The sequence below is a fragment of the Motacilla alba genome, chromosome Z (genome assembly GCF_015832195.1).
Source record: "Motacilla alba alba isolate MOTALB_02 chromosome Z, Motacilla_alba_V1.0_pri, whole genome shotgun sequence".
In the NCBI taxonomy this organism is placed as follows: Eukaryota; Metazoa; Chordata; class Aves; order Passeriformes; family Motacillidae; genus Motacilla; species Motacilla alba.
The window spans coordinates 40837622-40857190 of NC_052046.1; the positions used below are offsets into that span (position 1 = coordinate 40837622).

A 19569-nucleotide genomic window follows, 5' to 3' on the forward strand; every position below is an offset into this window, starting at 1 on the left:
TGCAGATCTGAAATTTTCAATAGGAAAGCTATGACATACTTGTCAGTATGGAAATGTGGTGGGATGACTCCCATGGCTGGAGTGCTGCAGTGATGGTCATAAGCTCTTCAGAAGGGACAGGTGGGCAAGCAGGGGTGGTGAGGTGGCTCTGTACGTTAGAGAGAATTTTGGCTGTACAGAGCTCAAGGGCAGTGATGGTAAGGGTGGGTGCCTGTGGGTAAGGATCGGGGAAAGGCCAATGAAGCAGACAACCCAGGGGGAGTCTGGTACAGACCACCCAGGCAGGATAAAGGGGCAAATGAAATGTTCTGTGAGAAGCTGGCTGGTGTTTCACAATCACTAGCCCTTGTTCTTGTGGGAGACTGTAATTTGTGGGATGTCTGCTGAAAACATCAGCAGGGGAGAGGCAGCAGTCTAGGAGGTTCCTGGAGTGTGTGGAAGACAAAGGACAGCTGGCAAGTGAGCTGTCCTGGTTCTGTCCAGGACAGTTATTTTTTGCCGTAGCCAGGAGGGACGTAACCCAGACCTGGATGTTACCCTGTGCCGCCTCACACCATGCACAGGGGTGGGTGGGCAGAAGGGGGTCCTTTCCAGTCAGGGTAACATCGGATTTCGTGGGGTGGGCATTTGCATGTTAATTGATCATCTTCCTGCGCACCATATTAATATCAATATTGGTACTGGTCGTTTCTTACCTCATTGCTGTTTCCAGTACATTGTTCTTATCTCAATCCTTTACCTGTTGTGCCTCTAATTCTCATCTACTTCCTGCTCGGAGGAGTTGAGCAAGTTGTGCCTGGCTTGGAGTGTTTCAGCAGAAATGCTAAATTGGGGAACACCATTCCTAAACTACAACATGAGCATATGAGGGGCAGTGGCCTCGCAGATCTGCTGTTTGTGAGCAGAGAAGGGCTGGTGGGAGATGTGGTTGGAGGCCGTCTTGGGCACAGTGAAATGGTAGTTTTCAACCCTTGGTAAGTAAGGAACAGGGTCAACAAAAACTCTGCTTTAATTTTCTGGTTCAGAGTCCCTTGGGATACAGTCCTTAATAACAAAGGGGTCCCATGAAGACTGGCCATGCTTTAAAGAGGAAATCTTGAAAGGCGGAGGAGCAGACTGTCCCTATGCGCTGGAGGAAGACCAGCCTGGTCCTCCTGCTCCTCCTGGTTAAACAGGATGCTTCTGCTGTAACTCAGGGAAAAGAGGTTATGACCCTTGAAAGAAGGGGCAGACAAGAGTACAAGGATGATGGTAGGTCATATGGAGAGAAAATTAGAAAGAGAAAAGCTCAGCTGGAACTCAATCCGGCCACCACTGTCAAATATAAAGTCTTTTCATAAATACTTTAACATCAAAAGGCGGGTGTAGGAGAATCTTCATTAGTTATTGGATGCATGGAGGGACATTGTCATTAAGGACAAGGAAAAGGTTGAGGTACTTGGGTTCTTTGCCTCAGTCTTTAGCAGAAAGACCAGTTATCCTTAGAGCAACCAGACCCTGAGCAGGTACACAGGGACCGTGAGCAGCACCGAACTCCTGTAATCCAGGAGGAAGTAGTTAGTGACCTGTTAGTGAGCCATTAGACCCAAATCCATGGCACCAGACGGGATTCACCCAAGGGCACTGAGGGAGCTGGCAGGAGAGCCCACTACACTGCTCAGCATAATTTGTCATCAGTCCTGGATAACCAGGGAGGTCTGGGTAGACTGGGTCAGCCTGTGTGATGCCCATCTACAAGAAGGAATGGAAGGAGGACCCAGGGCCTGTCAGCCTCTGTAGTGGGATAGAATAGATCATCTTGAGTGTGATCACACAGCACATACAGGAAAATCAGGAGACTGGGCCCAGCCAACACAGTTTTGGGAAAGGCAGGTCCTCCCTGACCAAGTTGATGTCCTTTCATGACCAGGTGACGTCCCCAGAGGGTGAGGGTTAGGCTGTGGATGTTGTCTACCTGACTTTCAGCAAAGCCTTTGACACCATCTCCCAGCACACTGCTGGAAAAGCTGGCAGCCCACGGCTTGGACAGGAGCACTCTTTGCTGGGTTAGAAACTGGCTGCACAGCCAGGCCCAGTGTGGAGGTGAATGGTGCTGCATCCAGCTGGGGGCTGGTCACTAGTGGTGCTCCTCAGGAATTAGTATTTGGCCCAATCCTGTTTGAAATCTTTACTGATGATCTGTATGAGATGGGCTGTACTCTCAGCATAATTCACTGATGACAGCAAACTGTGTGGGAGTGTTGACCTGCTGGAGGGCAGGAAGGCTCTGCAGAGGGATCTGGACAGGCTGGATCAATGGACCAAGGCCAAAGGCGTGAGTTCAATAAGGCCAAGTGTCAGGTCCTGCCCATGAGGCACAACAACCCTGTGCAGTGCTACAGGCTGGGGCAGGGTGGTTGGAAAGAGGCCCAGTGGAAAAGAGCCTACAGGTGCTGGCCAGCATTCATCTGGGAGTGTGCTCAGGTGTCCAAGGCCAATGGCATCCTGGCCTGTATCAGCAATAGTGTGACCAGCCTGGCACTGGTGATGCTGTACCTTGAGATTTCTGTCCTGTTCGGGGTGCCAGCTGAGGAAGAGCATTGAGGTGCTGGAGTGTGCCCAGAGACGACTGATGGAGCTGGTGAAGAGCCCAAGGAGCAGCTGAGGGAACAGGGCTTGTTCAGCCTGAAGGGAAGGAGGCTCAGAGGTGACCTTACCCTCTCTGCAACTCTCTGAAAGGGGGCTGTAGCCAGGTGGGGGTTAGTCTCTTCTTCCAGGCAACCAGTGACAGGACAAGAGGATATATGGCCTCATGATGCACCAGGGGAGGTTTAGGTCAGACATCAGGAAAATTTCTTTACAGAAGGAATGACTGGACATTGGAATGGGCTTCCCAGGGAGGTGGTGGAGTCACCATACCAGGAGATGTTCAAGGAAACACTGGACACAGCCATGCCATGGTCTAGTTGACATGGTGATGTTCAGTCATAGGTTGGATTTGATGACCTCAGAGGTCTTTTCCAACCTAATTGACTCTGTGGTTTTGTTAGAGGAGACAAGATGCCTGGGAAGGGCACATGATGTTTCCAATAATAGGTCTTCACTTTTTCAATATTCTCCTCTGCAGCTACGCAGTAACCTGCCTGCCCACCAAGCAGAGAAGGATTTAAGGCCTTGCAAGACCTAAGAAAGTGGCAAGGGGACTTGGCTAGAGGAGGAAAGCAGGTCCCAGCAGGGCTTTTGGAGGTAGACCTAGTCCTCCTTGTCACGGTTTCACAACCCAGTGTTGTCTTGGGCTCCTCAACTCCTCTCCAGGGCAGATGGGGTGGTCACTGACTACTGCAGCATTTGTCCCAGCCCACAGCAAGCACCACCAACCCTCCTGACCTCCTGCAGCAGCACTTCCCCTTCCCAGAGGACAAGAGGTGGCAAGGGAGAGGGAGAATTTCTACATCAGCACCTCCTTGCACCTAATAGCAGATATGTTTGCCTCACATGGCTGCAGGTGGGGGAGAGTGTTAGACCAGCTGTAGTGCAAGGAGGTGAAGGCTTTTGTGTTAAGTCAGGGTACCAGCACTGGGAAACAAAACTGCTTCACCCCCCTCTGCATTTAACACCAGCAAAACCCAGCATGACTACTTTGCTTCAGTGTCCCCCAAAGAGATTGGACAAACACTCTCAGCAGCAACCTGTTTCACCTTCATTTATTTTTGTCTTTATGTGTGCATTTTTTTCCAACCACACCACATTTCTACAGCATCTTTACACTATCCAACACTTCATATTTCAGCAGTTCCAAGTTTCTCCAGTTAGCTGCTGGTATCACTACACAAGCATTTCACCCTTTTCCTACAGATCCAGCCAATTTCCCAGTCAAGTCAGGTGTACACCATTAGACCTAAAATAAGGTGAAGGTGTCCAACAGACTCAAGAAATGCAATCAAAGCCCATGCTCAAAGCTTGGCATGATTGGAAGTTAAATCAATTTTGAAAGACATTGCTATTTGGTTTTCAAACACAGGATTACACTCAAGCATTTGCAACTGTATCCCCAGCATCAGTATTTGTCAAGGCTCAAAGAAAGTTACAGGTCTGCAAGTTCTAACTGTATTACCAGTTTTACAGAAATCATATTTATAGTCAGAACCTTCACCATTAGTTAATATCAGAACTGATACTGATTCAAGCCAGTGGAAAAACTATTAAACTCCAATTAAAACCTTTAAAGTACTAAATGTTTCCTAAAAATAATAAAAAAAACAACAAGAAACCCTATATGATTACTCAAGAACATTAACAGAGAAAGATCTGAAGCATAAGTTCGTGCATGACTGACAAAACCTTTGCATAAAGCAAATTTACAACAAATAACAATACACCCTGAAAGAATGGCAGGGGAAGGGGTGGGGGGGAAATCAGTCAAGTCAGAAAGGGCAAGCAGAAAAAGTAGAAGTAACAGATCTAAGTCTATGAGGATATATAGGATTGCTACAGGCCACACACTAAAATCAGATGAACAGTCAAAGCAAAATGTTTGAATTTTTTACCCTCCTTGCTTATTCAGGAGGTCATTGGTCAATGTACAGATGAAATTAATTTCTAGGTATAATACCTAAAAAAAAAATTTTACAGGAACAAAATTACTCAAAGCACGTAACTTCCTAAGCTAAAACTAAACAGCACTGGGTATGAAATTCTTTAAAACATTCACCTACAAAATGAAGAGACCATAAACAGCTTGGAAGCCCCCTGCATGCTGACAGACCTGAGCACCTAAGGCAGTGTCTCTGCTGTTCACTGCTGCTCACTGTGGTACAGAACACTCTCGTTTGGCTCTTTTGTTACTGGCCTAACTCAAAACTAAGCCTGCTCTATTTTCAGTCGTGTTCTCGGTCTAAGCCTCCTGTAATGTATCACTTAATTCGGCATTAAAACACTTCTGAAGACATGGGAGTAACATGCTGCTCCCACGTTTTAAAGCGAGGGAAGCCTAGCAGATGCAACAGCTGTTGCCAAGCCAGACGAGGTGAGAGCACTTGGTTCATCCACTGTCACTAACAGAAAGATTTCTGACATCCTGCAGGCCTGCAGGTCCAGCCCAGAGCAAATGTGACAGTCCAGTGAGTTACAGGCTGAAAGAAAAAAACAAGCTCAGCACTCTCTGGGGCATCTGGGGCTGGAGCTCCCAATACTCAGGTAAGGCTTGCAGCATGGAAGTCAGAAGTTTGTTCCACATCAACTCTTGCTTACTGTCTCTATCAGTGAAGACTGCTACCAAGAGCAGTTCGTGATTTCTTGACCACAATGCAGAAAGAATTGCATTTTTCAGAACTGGTCCATGAAGTTTCTCTACTGCCTGTTAATAGATACTGTAGTAAGATACTGAACAATACATTTATAAAACATATTTCAATTGTACTATATGTTCTTTTAAACTGTGAAAATCTATCTGGCTTGGTAATAAAACAAATTTGTATGCTCTATGCTACTTCAAAAATGTGTTTCACCAGCCCAAAATTAAGACATTTTCCTGTGTCATATACTAGAGAACTTATCCCACTGCTCACTGAGAAGGTGCATCCCCTTTCATACTCACAAAACACTACTAACTGTTCCTCATTTCTGCAATTAATTTGATTAAAGGGACAAGCAGAGGTAACAAATTCAATTGCTTGGGGTTGGCTTTTTTTGTTGTGAGGTTAGGAATATTTTTTTGGAGGAGGAGTGTGCCTGATTTTTACTTTTATATAGGCAAGAGGGGAAAATAAAATTACCATCATGAAGAGAAAAGTCAAACTAAATTAAAAGACAACAAAAAGAATTAATACTTTACTTCACAAATATCCCCTATTAGTCATAACTTTTAAGGCTTACAATGCTTACACAGTTTGGTTTTTTTAGAACACTCTATTGTTTTATATAGGAGCACATGAAAGCCAGTTTTAGTAAAAAAAATTCTTTCATCCCCATGTTAAGTTTTGCCATTAAAAAAAATTAAATTTCACTAAAGTCCTGCAGACAAGACTCCGTCCATGGATGATCCTTTAGGCCTGCAGAGCACAGAACTGCTGAAACACAGCCAGAATATGGTGGTCCAGTTCAGCTGTAAACAGAAGGTTCTCTAGCGTCACCATGTACTGCTGGATTATCTGGTGGTGCTGGCAGATAAAAAAGCAAAAACAAACCACATATGTTTACTGTTTTTACATTTATATCGAATTAGGTAGAGAAGTCAAGATATGTAAGAACCACAAATGTTCTTATCCGAATTGTTTAGCACATCTAATTTCCACAACATAGCAGCCATGGATAAGAAAAGCACGATGTAGAGGCACTGCTGACTGCAAGAACAAAGCCTGCACTGAAATCCTGCCTTGTGCTCCCTGTAACTCCTCACTCATGGATCCTGAGTTGTGTGCAGGACACAATGCCACTGCAGGTATCTTGGGAGAATCATGGTATTTCCTTTCCTCTGAAGACACATCTACTACCAGGGAAAGATTCACCCCAAGAAAGAATTACACCCCTGCTTCCATTCTTCAACACATCTTGTGCTCACACAGGTATAATCTCCTGTAATGAATCACCTTCATCCAGCCTGTGCTTATTAACTGACTTAATACACAGCCAAATATTCAAAATTCATGTTTAACAGATATTTATGCACTCCACTAAAAGGAATCCTGCAATATTTTAATTCATTTATTTAAAACATGTCAATTTTAGCATTCTTGTTCACAACACTGCTCTTAATAAAAACACACAGTTAAGTGGAAGTCGGTGAAACTCATAAACACATCTTGAAATATTTTTGCAGTACACTTACAGTGAGGAAATTCTCCCCTCAAGATCAGTCACTCCACCAGACTGCGGCAGAGATTTGGCCAAAGCCAGAGAGTTGTGACCTGGCCCAACACCAGCCTCTGGGCACAACGTGCTGCTGCCACCTACTGCTACTCTCGGGGAGCCTCGGTCCTCCATCAACCAAGCTTTCACAATTAAGCATGGCCCCATCAACACCTTTCCAAACTGAGAAATGAAACTTACCTGCAGGAAGATCTGCTGCAACCTCTCTATACAGCTCTTGTACCAAGGTGTAAATACATCAATTCCACCAGTCTCGCAGCGCACTAAGTGCTCCGTTAACAACATAATGAAACGCTGAAGTAGAGGAGAAAAAAACCCAAGCTTATTCAGTCTCATCAAACTAAAGAAGAATCCTAACCTAAGGTAAGAGGATCTGGGTGTCAGAAGTTTTGAACAGCACTGTGAGAATAATTATTTTGCTTGCAAATACTGAATTTATTATGAAAATAAACCAGTTAACTTCTGGTTGTTCAGGAAATTGTGCACTAGCAGAACTTCTCTCCTAAGCACTTGAAACTCATCAGATCCTGCTCCAAACCAGTCTTTGCAGAGGGATGATCTGGATTGACTCTAACCCATGGTGAAGTCATCAACCCCTTCCCAAATTCTTATTCCAAGAAAATGCCCAAGATAGCTGAAAGCTTGTAAATCAAGTAACTTTGAGATCTAAACTGAGAAGAGACTTTGACCATCATTACCTGGAATATAACAAGAAAGAGATTCTTCTGCTCACTCTGGGCTGACTCTACTTTTTCCTGCAAGCGCTCTATCTGCTCTTCCAGTGGTCCATCTTCCCGATCGGTGCTTCGGTCATCATCATCATCGTCATCGTCACTGTCTCGCTGTAAATGACAACAACACAGGACTTAACCAGTAATTTGGCAGGTGCAGATACCATTAATGACCTCCAGTTCCATGTGTGAAAAGGTCTGCAGAACAACAGAAGAGCAGCACACAATTCTGGATAAAAATTTGGAAGAAAAAATGCTAGTATCAGAAAACCCTGAAAAAAAATTACCAAGATTTCAGAGAAACTAGAGCAAGCATAGAGACTAATCAGAATTAAGGGATTTTCCTCCAGGAAGGTGCTGTGGCTGACAGCCCAGCTGAGGTTTCCCTACACCAGGGCATGCAGCATGGGCAGCAAAGAGGAGGAGTTGGAAGCCACTCTGCTGCTGGACAGTTATGACCTTGTTGTCGCTCCTGAAACTCGGTGGGATGGATCCCATGACTGGAGTGTGACTAGCAATGGCCACAGGCTGTTCAGAAGGGACATGGGAAGAAAGAGACACAGAGGGATTGCCCATCAAGAGTTGGATTGAGTGTGAAGAGTCTCTGAAGACCACCCATGAGCAAGTGTGAAGCTGGTGGGTAACGATCCCAGCCGAGGCAGCACGGAGAGCCTTTGGTTGGAGTCTGTGACCTGCTCCTGAGCAAGCAGAGACCACTAACGGAGCCTTCCTGCTCCAGCTGCTGGAGGCACCGCGCTCACGGGCTCTGGTGCTGCTGGGGGACTTCAACCAACCCTGCACAGGCTGGAAAAATAGCTGTAGGCAATCCTTGAGATTCCTGGAATGCAAGGAAGACAAATTTCTGACCCAGGAAGTAGAGAGCCCTACAATAGGGGAGGTGTCACCTGGATCTGTTGGTCACCAACACATGGGGGCTAATGGGGAATGTCAAGGCAGTGATCATGCCTTGGTGGAATTCACAGTCCTGAGGGATATGGGTCGGGAAGGGGGTCAAAAGAGGCCCCTGAACTTTAGGAAAGCAGACTTCCAGCTTTTCAGGGACATAGCCAATGAGATTGCCTGGAAGACTGCCTTCAGGGACAAAAGAGAGGAACAGAGCTGGCAAATCTCCACAGGAGAGCAAAAGCTTGCAATTCCCAGGAGCAAGGAATCAGACAAGGAAGGCAGGAGACTGACATGGCTTAGCAGGGCACTGCTGGTCGAACTAAAAGGAAAGAAGCAAATGCAGAAGCAGCAGCAACAAGGACACATAACCTGGGAACAACATAGGAGGGGTGGGGAAGGCCAAGGCAAAGATGGAACTGAACCTGGCAAGGGACACAAGGAGTAACAGGAAGGTATGCCAGCCAGAAAAGGAAAGTCAAAGAAGATGTGTCTCCTGATAGACTGTGATGGTACACTGGTAACAACAAACAAGGAGAAGGCTGAGGAACTCAAGCTTCTTCAAAAGAACTTTTTTTGCTACCGTCTTCAATGGTAACTCCTCTTCCCACATCTCTTGAGTGGACAAACAGCGGGATGGGGTCTGTGGGAGCAAAGTCTCTCCCGCTCTAAGTAAAAATCAGGCTCACGGCCACCTGAAGAACCTAAAAGCCTACGGAAGCCAAGGAGATGCATCCTAGAGTCCTGAGGCAACCAGCTGATGTAGTTGCTAAACCACTCTCCAGAACATTTGAAAAGTCCTGGCTGTCAGGTGAAGTCCCATAAGACTGGAAAAGGGAAAACATTGTACTCATCTTTTAAAAGGGTAGAAAGGAGGATCCCTGGAACAGCTGACCTGTGTGCATCACCTCTATTCCTGGGAAGATCATGGAACAGATCTGGCTGGAAGCTGTGCTAAGGCACATGGAGGATAGGGAGGTGATTTGGGACAGCCAGCATGGCTTGACCAAGGGCAAGTCCTGCCTGACCAACCTGCAAGCCTTCTGGGATGGAGTGACTCCACTTATGGATGAGGGAAAGCAGTAGATGTAATTGATAGGACTTTGACATGATTCCCCACAACATCCTTCCCTCTAACATGGAGAGAGATGGATTTGATGGATGAACTGTTACATGGATAGGAAATCAGTGGCATCCAGAGGGTAGTGGTCAACAAATCTGAGTCCCAGTCAGTGGGACATCAGTGACCATTGGTGTTGTCCAGGGGTTTGTACTGGGACCGGTGTTATCTTGATTAATGACACAGACAAAGGGGTCCGAGTGCACCCTTAGCAAGTCTGCAGATGACACCAAACTGAGTGGTGCTGCTGACACTTCTGAAGGACAGGATGCCATCCAGAGGGATCTGCACAAGCTCAAGAAGGGGCCCACAGGAATCCCATGAGGTTTAACAAGGCCAACTTCAAGGTGCTGCACCTGCGTCAGGACAACCCCCAGCATCAGGGGACAGGCTGGGGATGAACAGAGCAGCCCTGTGAGAAGGACTTGGGGGTGCTGGTGGGTGAGAGCTGGACATGACCCAGCCATGAGCACTCCCAGCCCAGAAAGCCAAATGTGTCCTGGGCTGCATCCAAAGCAGCGTGGGCAGCAGGGGAGGGAGGGGATTCTGCCCCTCTGTTCTGCTCTGGTGAGAGCCCAGCTGGAACCCTGCATCCAGCTCTGGGGTCCCAGCACAGGGAGGACATGGACCTGTTGGAGTAACATGAAACTGTTGGAGGAGGGACACCAAGATGATCAGAGGGATGAAGCATCTCTATTACGAGGGAAAGGCTGAGAAAATTGGGTTTGTTCAGCCTGGAGCAGAGCAGGCTCTGAGGTAATCTAACTGCAGCCTTCCAGTATCTGAAGGGAGCCTCCAAGAAAGAGGGACTAATTACAAGAGCATGCAATGGTAGAACAAGGATGAATGGCCTTAAACTGAATGATAGTAGGTTTAGATAAGAAATAGGGAAGAAATTCTTTACTGTGAGAGTGGTGAGGCACTGAAACAGGTTGCCCAGAGAAGCTGAGGATGTCCCATCCCTGGGACTGTTCAACACCAGACTGGATGGAGCTCTGAGCAAGCTGGTCTAGTGGAAGGTGTCCCTGCTCATGGCAAGGGCTTAAAACTAGGTGATCTTCGAGGTCCCTTCCAACCCAGGCCATTCTATGATTTCACAGTTTCTTTAAGGGAAACACAGTGAAAGGTAATGCGCCTGCTAACTTTATCATTACATGGTAATGAACAACTTTGTTCTTAAAAATAATCTGGCACAGATTTTTTCAAATTGCATCTACTGCAGCAAGACAGGTAATTAAAAAAATAAAGAGTTCTGAAATTTCAGGGCTTTAAAAATAATGCATGTGGTGCAAATTCTCTCCTGCACTTGATGCAAGAACTCAATTGAATCCAGCTAGTTAGCACAACAGGAAGGCTGAAAACTGGAGCCACTGTTTTGAAGTGGTGATTCCCCATATTCATGATCAAAAAGGCTACTCTCAAGACTAGAAAGAGTTAGCACAGAAACTTATCTGCTAACTAGGAACATGGCATGCTTCACTGCATCAGAAACAACACAACACCACCACCCCCCACAAAATACACCTAAGAACCAGCTCAGGTGACTACGTCTTAAACAAGACTACAAGGCATATAGGAGGAAAGACAGGATCTGATGGATTATGGTAAATTCAAGCACAAGACACTGCTTTAGTATCATACAATTGTTTCTGTGCAAAGACATTCATAAATTACCAGCTCGAAACTTTAAATATCTGTAAAAACAACATATGTAACTTGGGATAAATGTGTTAACTCACCTACAGCATCGGAAATGAAGTTCACAACCACAAGGCAGGTATAGCTCTGAATCAGTATAAAAAAATGAAAACTTACCAGAACAAGTGAGAATTTAATTTTATTCTCTCTATAGGAACTTGCCTTTTCCCCCATCTATAGAGGTTTTCTGAACTCAAAACACTGAATGACCAAGATAAAGCATGCACATACTGGAAGGATGCTTCCAATGGTTCCATGGTAAGGAAACACCCTTCATGCTGGGGAAATCAAAACTTGATGGGATACTTCCTCTAAAAGGAATGGTCATGAGCAGAGCAACAGCCTGCAGAACTACTCACTGTTGCATACAAATGTTTCTTCCTGGCACAATACTCATTTAAAGTACTAAGTAATAAAGAGCTGCAGCAAGAAACAAGGACAGAAATTAAAACACTGGTATATTTAGAGATGCCAGAGAAGCTCTATGCCTCACAGTAAGATCAATGACTGCACCTAAGTCTTCCATAATCACAGGCATTTATTAACTGCTCATTAATGTAGACTGAGGAGGCAACCAGGATGGCTGTTGGTGTGAGTGAAGGAAACAAGATGAAGGCACTAGGATGAACCAACACTGGCAAACTGAGAGTTATTAGTGATCTCTCAACAGAAGCTTCTGGACAAATGACTGACTTGAGGAGCTTTCTTCAAAGAACATCAGCAAGCTCTGTGTCACATTTTGACACTAACCTCACTCAAAATTTTGGAGCTAGCTAAGGGTTTTATGCAGGTAAACACACTTACAGACCTCAAAGAAACACAGAAATTCTCTCTTGCTTTCTGCAATTCAGCATATTTATAAACTGACTTAATTCTGTCATAACTAGAGTACTGCATTCAGCCAAGCTTCCTCGGGCCCTATCTTATCCAGCTGCCACAGATGAAGACACTCACTCCATTTTACTGGCCCACTTGAGACAACAGAACACAAGAGCAGCTGCTTCCTCATCAGTTTGCTGTATTTAATAATGCAAGATCATGCAACCATATTCAGGAAAATAAGCTGGAAGAAGGAAGTGCCATGCCAGTGTCAGAATCCAGCAGCATCCATCAGAAGAACAGTAACAGCCAACTTCTCAAATTGCAAATAGCTGTTTCTGTGCACTTCTGCATGGAAGCCACAAGAGCACTCTTTAACAGAACTTACTATGAATAATTTGTAACTGTTCTTACTGTTCTCTAATAAGGTAATTGGAATCCAGATTAGAAGGCAAGGGGAAGACATGTTCATATTGGAAGAGAAACTTGTGAGACAGAACTTGAACAGACCAAATACGTATGCACTCCTTTAAAAGATTTTACTGAATTCTAAATTACAGCAAGGACCAAGAACACACATCTCATTTTTGATGTCTCAATGTTACAGCTGACCACATCTCTGCAGATATGCTTCCTGACCAATCATACGTATTCAGTGCTTCCCAAAACCAACTGTGTGTCTGTACATCAACATGCAGGCTCATATAACTTGGCTTAAAATTTACAAACAAATTACTCACTCTTTTGTGCTGCCTGGCCAATCTTGCTTTGGTCTCCTCCAGTTCTTTGTGAATCTTCAGGACATGCTTATTCATCTTACGAATTGTGGAATGTAAGATCTCCCAGATATAAAACCTAGGAAAGACACACAGCTCAAAACACATTACATACTACTTGAAAATAGGAAACTAAACGTCATTTCTTAACAGAAAAATGTAAGTGGGAGAATTAAAAAAATCTACGTATTGTTTAAGGAGACATCTACCAGAATGAACAAACACTCAGCATACAGGAAAGCATACTTGTAACACAAGAAATCTTAACAATCAGTTCCTGCCTATTTGTTGCAGTACACTTTAGAGTCAGAATTTTATTTCATGTACACACTGCAAGAGTATTAACACCAAACTTGACTCCTCAGATCGAACAGTTCTTCCAATCTCAACAAGCAGTGCAGCAGTGGTGGTACAAGTTACATACCACCCCAAGGGCCAGGACCGTGCCCAGCCAGCAGCAATACAACACACAGCAACAAACTATCTAGGAACAGCTCCACTTCAGCAGGCTTAGACACTACTAGCAAAATGACATGCTAGCATCAATCTTGCACTGTCACACCAGCATTCATAGCCCAACTCAGAAAGAAAAATGTTTAAGTACGTGTTTTGTAGTAAGGGCAAAAGCCCAATTGTACCTTATTCCATTACTGAGTTTTCAAAGATTGAACGATGTACTGGCAAGTTAAAATAGCAAATCAAAGACAAATAACCCAAACTAAGTTCTTGTTACCTGGTAAAATCATGTGCCAGCTCTGAAGAAAAGATCCAGTTTGCTACTGCAGCACAGTCAACGATTTGCGTCCGAATCATCTTGTCCACGAGCACAGCTATCATCTGTATTTTGTGAAAGACAATACACACAAAATCTGTGTAAAATATTCCATCCTCAGGTAAAACCAGAGACGATTCGGTGCAACTCTACATCAGTGGTATTACTGAGTAATTCGGAATACTTTAACAAACTGGGTAGTCTAGCTTAAAACATTTCAAATGAAGGGATCTGTATCAATTACATAAAGTATTCTAACTTTGTTAACAACCATACCTACTTCTGAAAGTATCACTCCTTGTTAGCACACATACTCCCATGCAAAAGCAAAAAATACAAAAATCAGAGTTGGAACTGAGGCCTTGAGAGACACGAGCGCTAGTATTTGACAACAAGGTACTCCTAACAGAGCACATATACCTGTCAGATCACCATAATGAAGGAGCTGCTCTTAGCCTACTCTCTTTGAACTGCAGCAGCCCTCAAACATGACAGTAAGCTTTCCTCTACGGGGCCCATTAACTTCAGGACAGAACGAACAAGCATCATGGAGTCAATGGAAAGGCTTACTTGCTATAGGCACTGCCATGATTCTGAGGGAGTTGCAAGCCATCTAGCAGGCAACTGCAAAGAAGAGTTACTGACTAAAGAAGATGCAAGCTGTTCAGAAAAATGGGCTTATCTTAGTTACTCATGTGATTGAATGCCACAGTATCTAAGATCCACAGCCTGCACTGTATTTATCCTTACAACCACCCGCTGTCAAATGAGGAAGTGTAACAAAGCTCCTTTTAAGGAAGGAAAATTAAAATAACTGAATGAATCACACAGAGACTCAGCACTCAACTTTCAAGTCCCAGGATAGTATCCTATGCTCTGTTTGTCTTTCTGCATTTCCAGGAAGGATTTCTGATTACTTAGCCTGGTCTTCCAAAAAACACACATGTAGGATTTTTAGAAAATATTTAATCTCAATGTTAAAGTTTCTCTTTATGAAGTCACAACCACCATCTTGCTTCTAAGTCCAGGGACAACTGGCTCCTGCTATTAAGTCACTACCTGCAGCACAGATCACTCCTTAGTGCTTTAAGCCATATAAGCATTTTTGGTCTGAACCAAATCAAAGGATGTTGTCACAGACATAGGAGTAGGGTGAACATCCTGAAAACAGACTCTGGACAAGTGTCCTGCTCTGAAGGCACCATTCCTTCCATGTGACAAGGAGGTTGAGGACTTGGGAATAAGAAAAAATGTTTTTGATCAGAAGCAAAAACCATTGAAGTAAAAGCAGGAGAAGAAAAGTTCCATGATTAAGTAGAACAGCAAACAGCAGACTTTCCTACGTTTTGCACTTGAGATTTTTTAAAGGCATCTTGATTTATTAACAAAAATTTAACGTGACTATTTAGTCTGGGTTTGAAACCTCTATTTCAGTTTGGTAATGCTGTGATACAAAGGAATGAAGAGGAAGCTGATTCAGATATTACATTGCAGTAATGAAATTTCTTCTGATCCATGGCAGCAAAAAATGGCAGCAAAAAGTAGGTCAGACTGTAAATGACACATTTTCAAGGTCAGTAAACTGGGTAATAAGTTAAATTTTTTTAAAATCCTCCTTTTATGATGTTTTTAAGAGAGGTAGCAGCTTGCATAGGCATCTTCTAGGTGCTCATTTTTTCCACTAGAGAATGGACCACAGGTCTAGTAGCAGATGCAAGGATTACTCCTGGTTCTAGTGGCATCACTTCTTATAGTCTGGCCTGTGCAATGGAGAGGCACAGTTCACTTTCCAGCAACACAAACAAACCAACAAGGAATACATGAAGTAACTAACGCAGGCAAAGTCAGCTTGAGTTCCTCATTGACTTCTATTCATAGAAAAATGACAGCTGAGGTAAAATACAATTGCTGACAAGAAACTGAACAGCTTAAACAACAGAGAGATCTTTTATAGGTCTTTTAGGGTGTTATCTCCTCTGGCTCGAGAGTGAATATTATCACAGCACTGTCAGACTGATCTGTTCTGAACAGCCACTACTGCAGCTCTACTCACTCTGCCCGCACATTAACAGTGACTCCAGCACGAGCTCTGTGTAATAACTGGACAGCTTCTCCTAGCAGTTGTTGTGGGAAAAAAAAAGTGCCCTAAAATCCCTAGGCTTCCACATTTCTAGGATTGTGGCCTGTTTCAGATATGAGATCTACATCTTGTTTAAATTTACGTATTTATGTTGCTTTCCAACTTTGAACAAAACCATGGTTTCAGCAGAAGTTATTCTCTTGTTCAAGAGAATATGCACAGTATGAATCTGAGTTTTAGTAACAGTCCTTCCTCTTTCACCGTGAATTCTTCTTGAGAAAGAAGCAGTACCACTGATGGTATATATTTTTTGCCCAGCCTTCATTTTAGTAGTAGCAACAATAAAAACAGTCGAAACTTTCCTTAGAATGACAATAGCCAAATTTTAAAGGCTATAAAACAAACTGTACATTTTTTTATTCACATATGACCTCTGTGAGCTGAAACTCACAAAGATCCTTGACATTCCAGCCTCTTACCTGTGGATGATTTTTCCAAACCTCATACACAACTCTCAGAACATGAAGCTTCCCCTCATCACTTTCAGCAAGTGTTTTGAAGACTTCATGAAACCTTTTAATAGAAGTAAGTAGTCAATGGATAGGCTGGGACCAGGTCAAAAGAGCAGCAGATATAAGGGAAGTGGTTTACATTGGCCAAAAGAAAATAATGTGACTATCTAGAGCATTTATTAGACAACTGTTCCGTGAAAAATATTACCATCCTGAGCTAAAATAGTCTACAAAGAAATGACATCTCCTAACAGCAACTTACATGCTAGTGGTGAACCTACTTCCTGAAGCTAGGCTACATTTCTCAGGCTCTCAAAAGCAGGAGGCACTTTTCTGCTTTACGTGCTTATCTATACACAGCTGAACCAAAATTTGCTGCCTTTTTAGCCTTAGACCTTCCTCTTAACGTGTTTCTGCAACTTCAGACACTTATCCTAAGTGCCTCTTTTCCAAGGAGAGGCTGCTAAAAGCACCTATTTTAGCAGTTACTCTGACTGCTACACTACATTCATAGCCCAGCTTATTGTAATATAACTATAAAGCATAAGAGGCTCTTCTTGATCTCTTGGCTGTCACTGCTGTTGTGCAGCAGAGAAAATACCATGGTCTAAGCATTTGAATCACCCTGGCTCTGTTACTCCTGACTGCAGGTTACTACCTGCAGCTTCTTATCAACATTGCCTCTGCAGAGCTTCCAGGTGCATGTTTTTGTAGTAGTTTTATCTATCTTTAGGGACAAATAGAAAAATAACTCATTAAGATGCATGCAACTACCTTTCATGTAACAAAACCACTTAAAATCAACTCCAAAACACAAAGGATTCAAAATGTTACTCTAATTTTGCTAAAAATGGTGCAGTAAATTCTTTGCAGTTCCAGCATATCTTTAAGGGATGAACTCCAAACACTTAAAGGATGGATTTTACTCTGCTTTGGTAGACAGAAGAAATGAACGGTAGATTGTTTTGAAGTTTCATGTTTTCTTCTTCGTTCCTTTTTTTTATACAAGTATAATTGTCCTAGATTCATATTCCTAGTATAACATATCGTGATGGCAGCAACCCAGTCATTGAAATGTAGGGAGAATCCCTTTTTCTTTGCCATAATCAGCAAATCAGCAATACAAAAATGAAGTAATTTTCCAAACCTGTCTTATTTACATCACATGACTGCAATGTATACATTTTTGATAATTCCATTCATAATGCATAATACATCTATATGTATAATCTAGGATTTACACTACCATTCCTTCAGTAATCAATGTCATTAGCTCTCCTAGTCATATTGCTTTTGGAGTACCAACACTGCTAAAGCTTGTATTCCACTTCTTTTATCATGCATTTCACTGTCAGAATTAAACTGTTCTGTGAGCCTCAAAGTAATGCACATATTATACTTACTTTGCCAGGGCGCTGAAGGAGTGGCTGAAAGACTTTGCAGCTAGATGGAGCAGAGTCTGAACAAAGACTTCTATTTTCAGAGGGTTGAAAGTAAATCCTTCACCTGCAAGTTATTTGAAGCTGAAACTAATAAATACTTCAAGTAAAGCATGTAAGCTACTCATACAGGTGTAGAGATAACTTATGGTTTTAGCTCATTTCACAAGAGTTCCATCAACAGAGTTTTGCAGGGCTGAGCAAGTAGCTAGTAAAGACTCCCACAAAATGTGCAGGTTTTGCCATGGAGAAGATGTGCAGAAAGCTACTTCACCAACATGGACTTTAGGAGACACAGCCACCCCACCAACATGTGACAGCACGGCAGCACAGAAAGTCAGCAAAGCAAAGTGCAGCTGTGCACCAAGATGAGGGCCTTGGAAGGCCAGAAAGACGGGTGGGGAGGAGGGGGGAAGGTAAGGATCATTAACATACAGAGGGCAGGCATTTAGGATATAGGAGGGGGGTCCACCAGGCATGTACAGCAAATATGGCTACTATGGTGAATGGTGTCAGGTGCCCTCCTGAAGCTGAAGACAGGCAGAAGGAAGAGCATTAATTAGTGGGTAATGCCCAAAGCTGATCAGGAAACATGACAGTGGATCCCAGGGAAAAAAAATCCACCAGATCATGGTTGCTTCTCTGCCTGTGTAGCTGAACGCTTGCAAATACTACGAAAAAAAAAGACGCATTTGCCATTAGATCACTAGATTAGTTTAGATCACTTCTAAATCTCTCTCTCTCTCACACTCCTCACTCCATAAAACACTCAGGCTTTAGGAATGAGTGCTGCCTGTGGCTACAAGGCTAAGGGGATTGTGAGTAGTCCCACTGTGAGTTTTCATCAGTGGAACATGCCAGCCAGCAGGCTGGCTGTCTAAAGTGTTGTGGGACTGCCCTGAGGGGAGGGAAGCTCTTAGGGCAGAAGCACTGAATTTCAGAACTGCTCTCTGCTGCTGAAAGCAAATGGTAAGTTCTTTTATTCTGTCAAAAATTGCAAGAAAACACACCTCAAGCACCAGGTTATCTCTATTAGGAAAAACAGGCAGGCCTCTGCATGTAAGATGTTTAAAAAAAAAACAAAAACAAAACAAAACAAAAAAAACCCAAAAAAAACCACTAGCAGTGGCGTATTTACTGCTCAACTGAAAAAAAACTACTAGAAGGAAAAGCATACAGGTCTGTGAACCACCACATTCAGCTCCAAAGCATGGCAGATCAGTCTACACACAGAATAAATGACAGCTTGTTAAAGCCTAACAGCTTGTATCTTACCATCATCATCATCCTGATTTGGATTAGGTACATCTTTTAAAATGCTGAAGATTTCATCATTGCTGGCCTTATTTTTAATTGCAATTGTTAAACAGAGTGCCACAGTATATCCAGGAAGAGACCCTGAGCAAAAACAAAAAAAGGTCAAAAATATGGAAAGGCAAGTAAGAACTTTTAACATCAGTCTGCCTCGCAGAGAAACAAGTACCCTTCCCAGCTACATCTAAAACTTGGTGTGTCTAATATCATTGTCAACCTCAATATGCCATAAAATTGATCAACAATTCTTCTGGTCTTCATGTTAAATTCAAAATTTGAAGTAGAACTTTTAGACCTGAGCTCAGGCAATCACGTTCCTCACTAAAGCTCTACTTCAGTTTCCACCAGGTTTCTAAAAATACAATACTTCCCTGTTTTTCCTCACTGTATCTTTGATGATGACACTTTTATGCTTAGGACTGTATTTACACTGAGCAATAAAAGGAATAATAAGGTCCCTCTCTACTTTAGTTTTTATGGTATCTGTTCCTTCTGTATGCTCATTAAATCAAGTTTACTGGTAAAATATTCTAGTGCTCCATGAAGTTCAAAAAAATAA

General features: G+C 43.2%; 1 protein-coding gene across 1 annotated transcript in view; it reads right to left on the bottom strand.

The window, feature by feature from the left end:
* Positions 1-3665: 3665 nt before the first annotated feature.
* Positions 3666-19569, bottom strand: part of NCBP1 (nuclear cap binding protein subunit 1) — a 29986-nt gene continuing 14082 nt past the window's right edge. Inside the window, exons 16-23 of the mRNA XM_038123711.1 lie at positions 18972-19094; positions 17661-17763; positions 16225-16318; positions 13627-13730; positions 12858-12972; positions 7545-7688; positions 7027-7140; positions 3666-6137 (exon numbers count right to left, since the gene is read on the bottom strand). Of these exons, the coding sequence (XP_037979639.1) occupies positions 6024-6137; positions 7027-7140; positions 7545-7688; positions 12858-12972; positions 13627-13730; positions 16225-16318; positions 17661-17763; positions 18972-19094 (911 nt within the window). The 3' untranslated portion in view covers positions 3666-6023. The remainder of the gene's footprint in view (positions 6138-7026; positions 7141-7544; positions 7689-12857; positions 12973-13626; positions 13731-16224; positions 16319-17660; positions 17764-18971; positions 19095-19569) is intronic.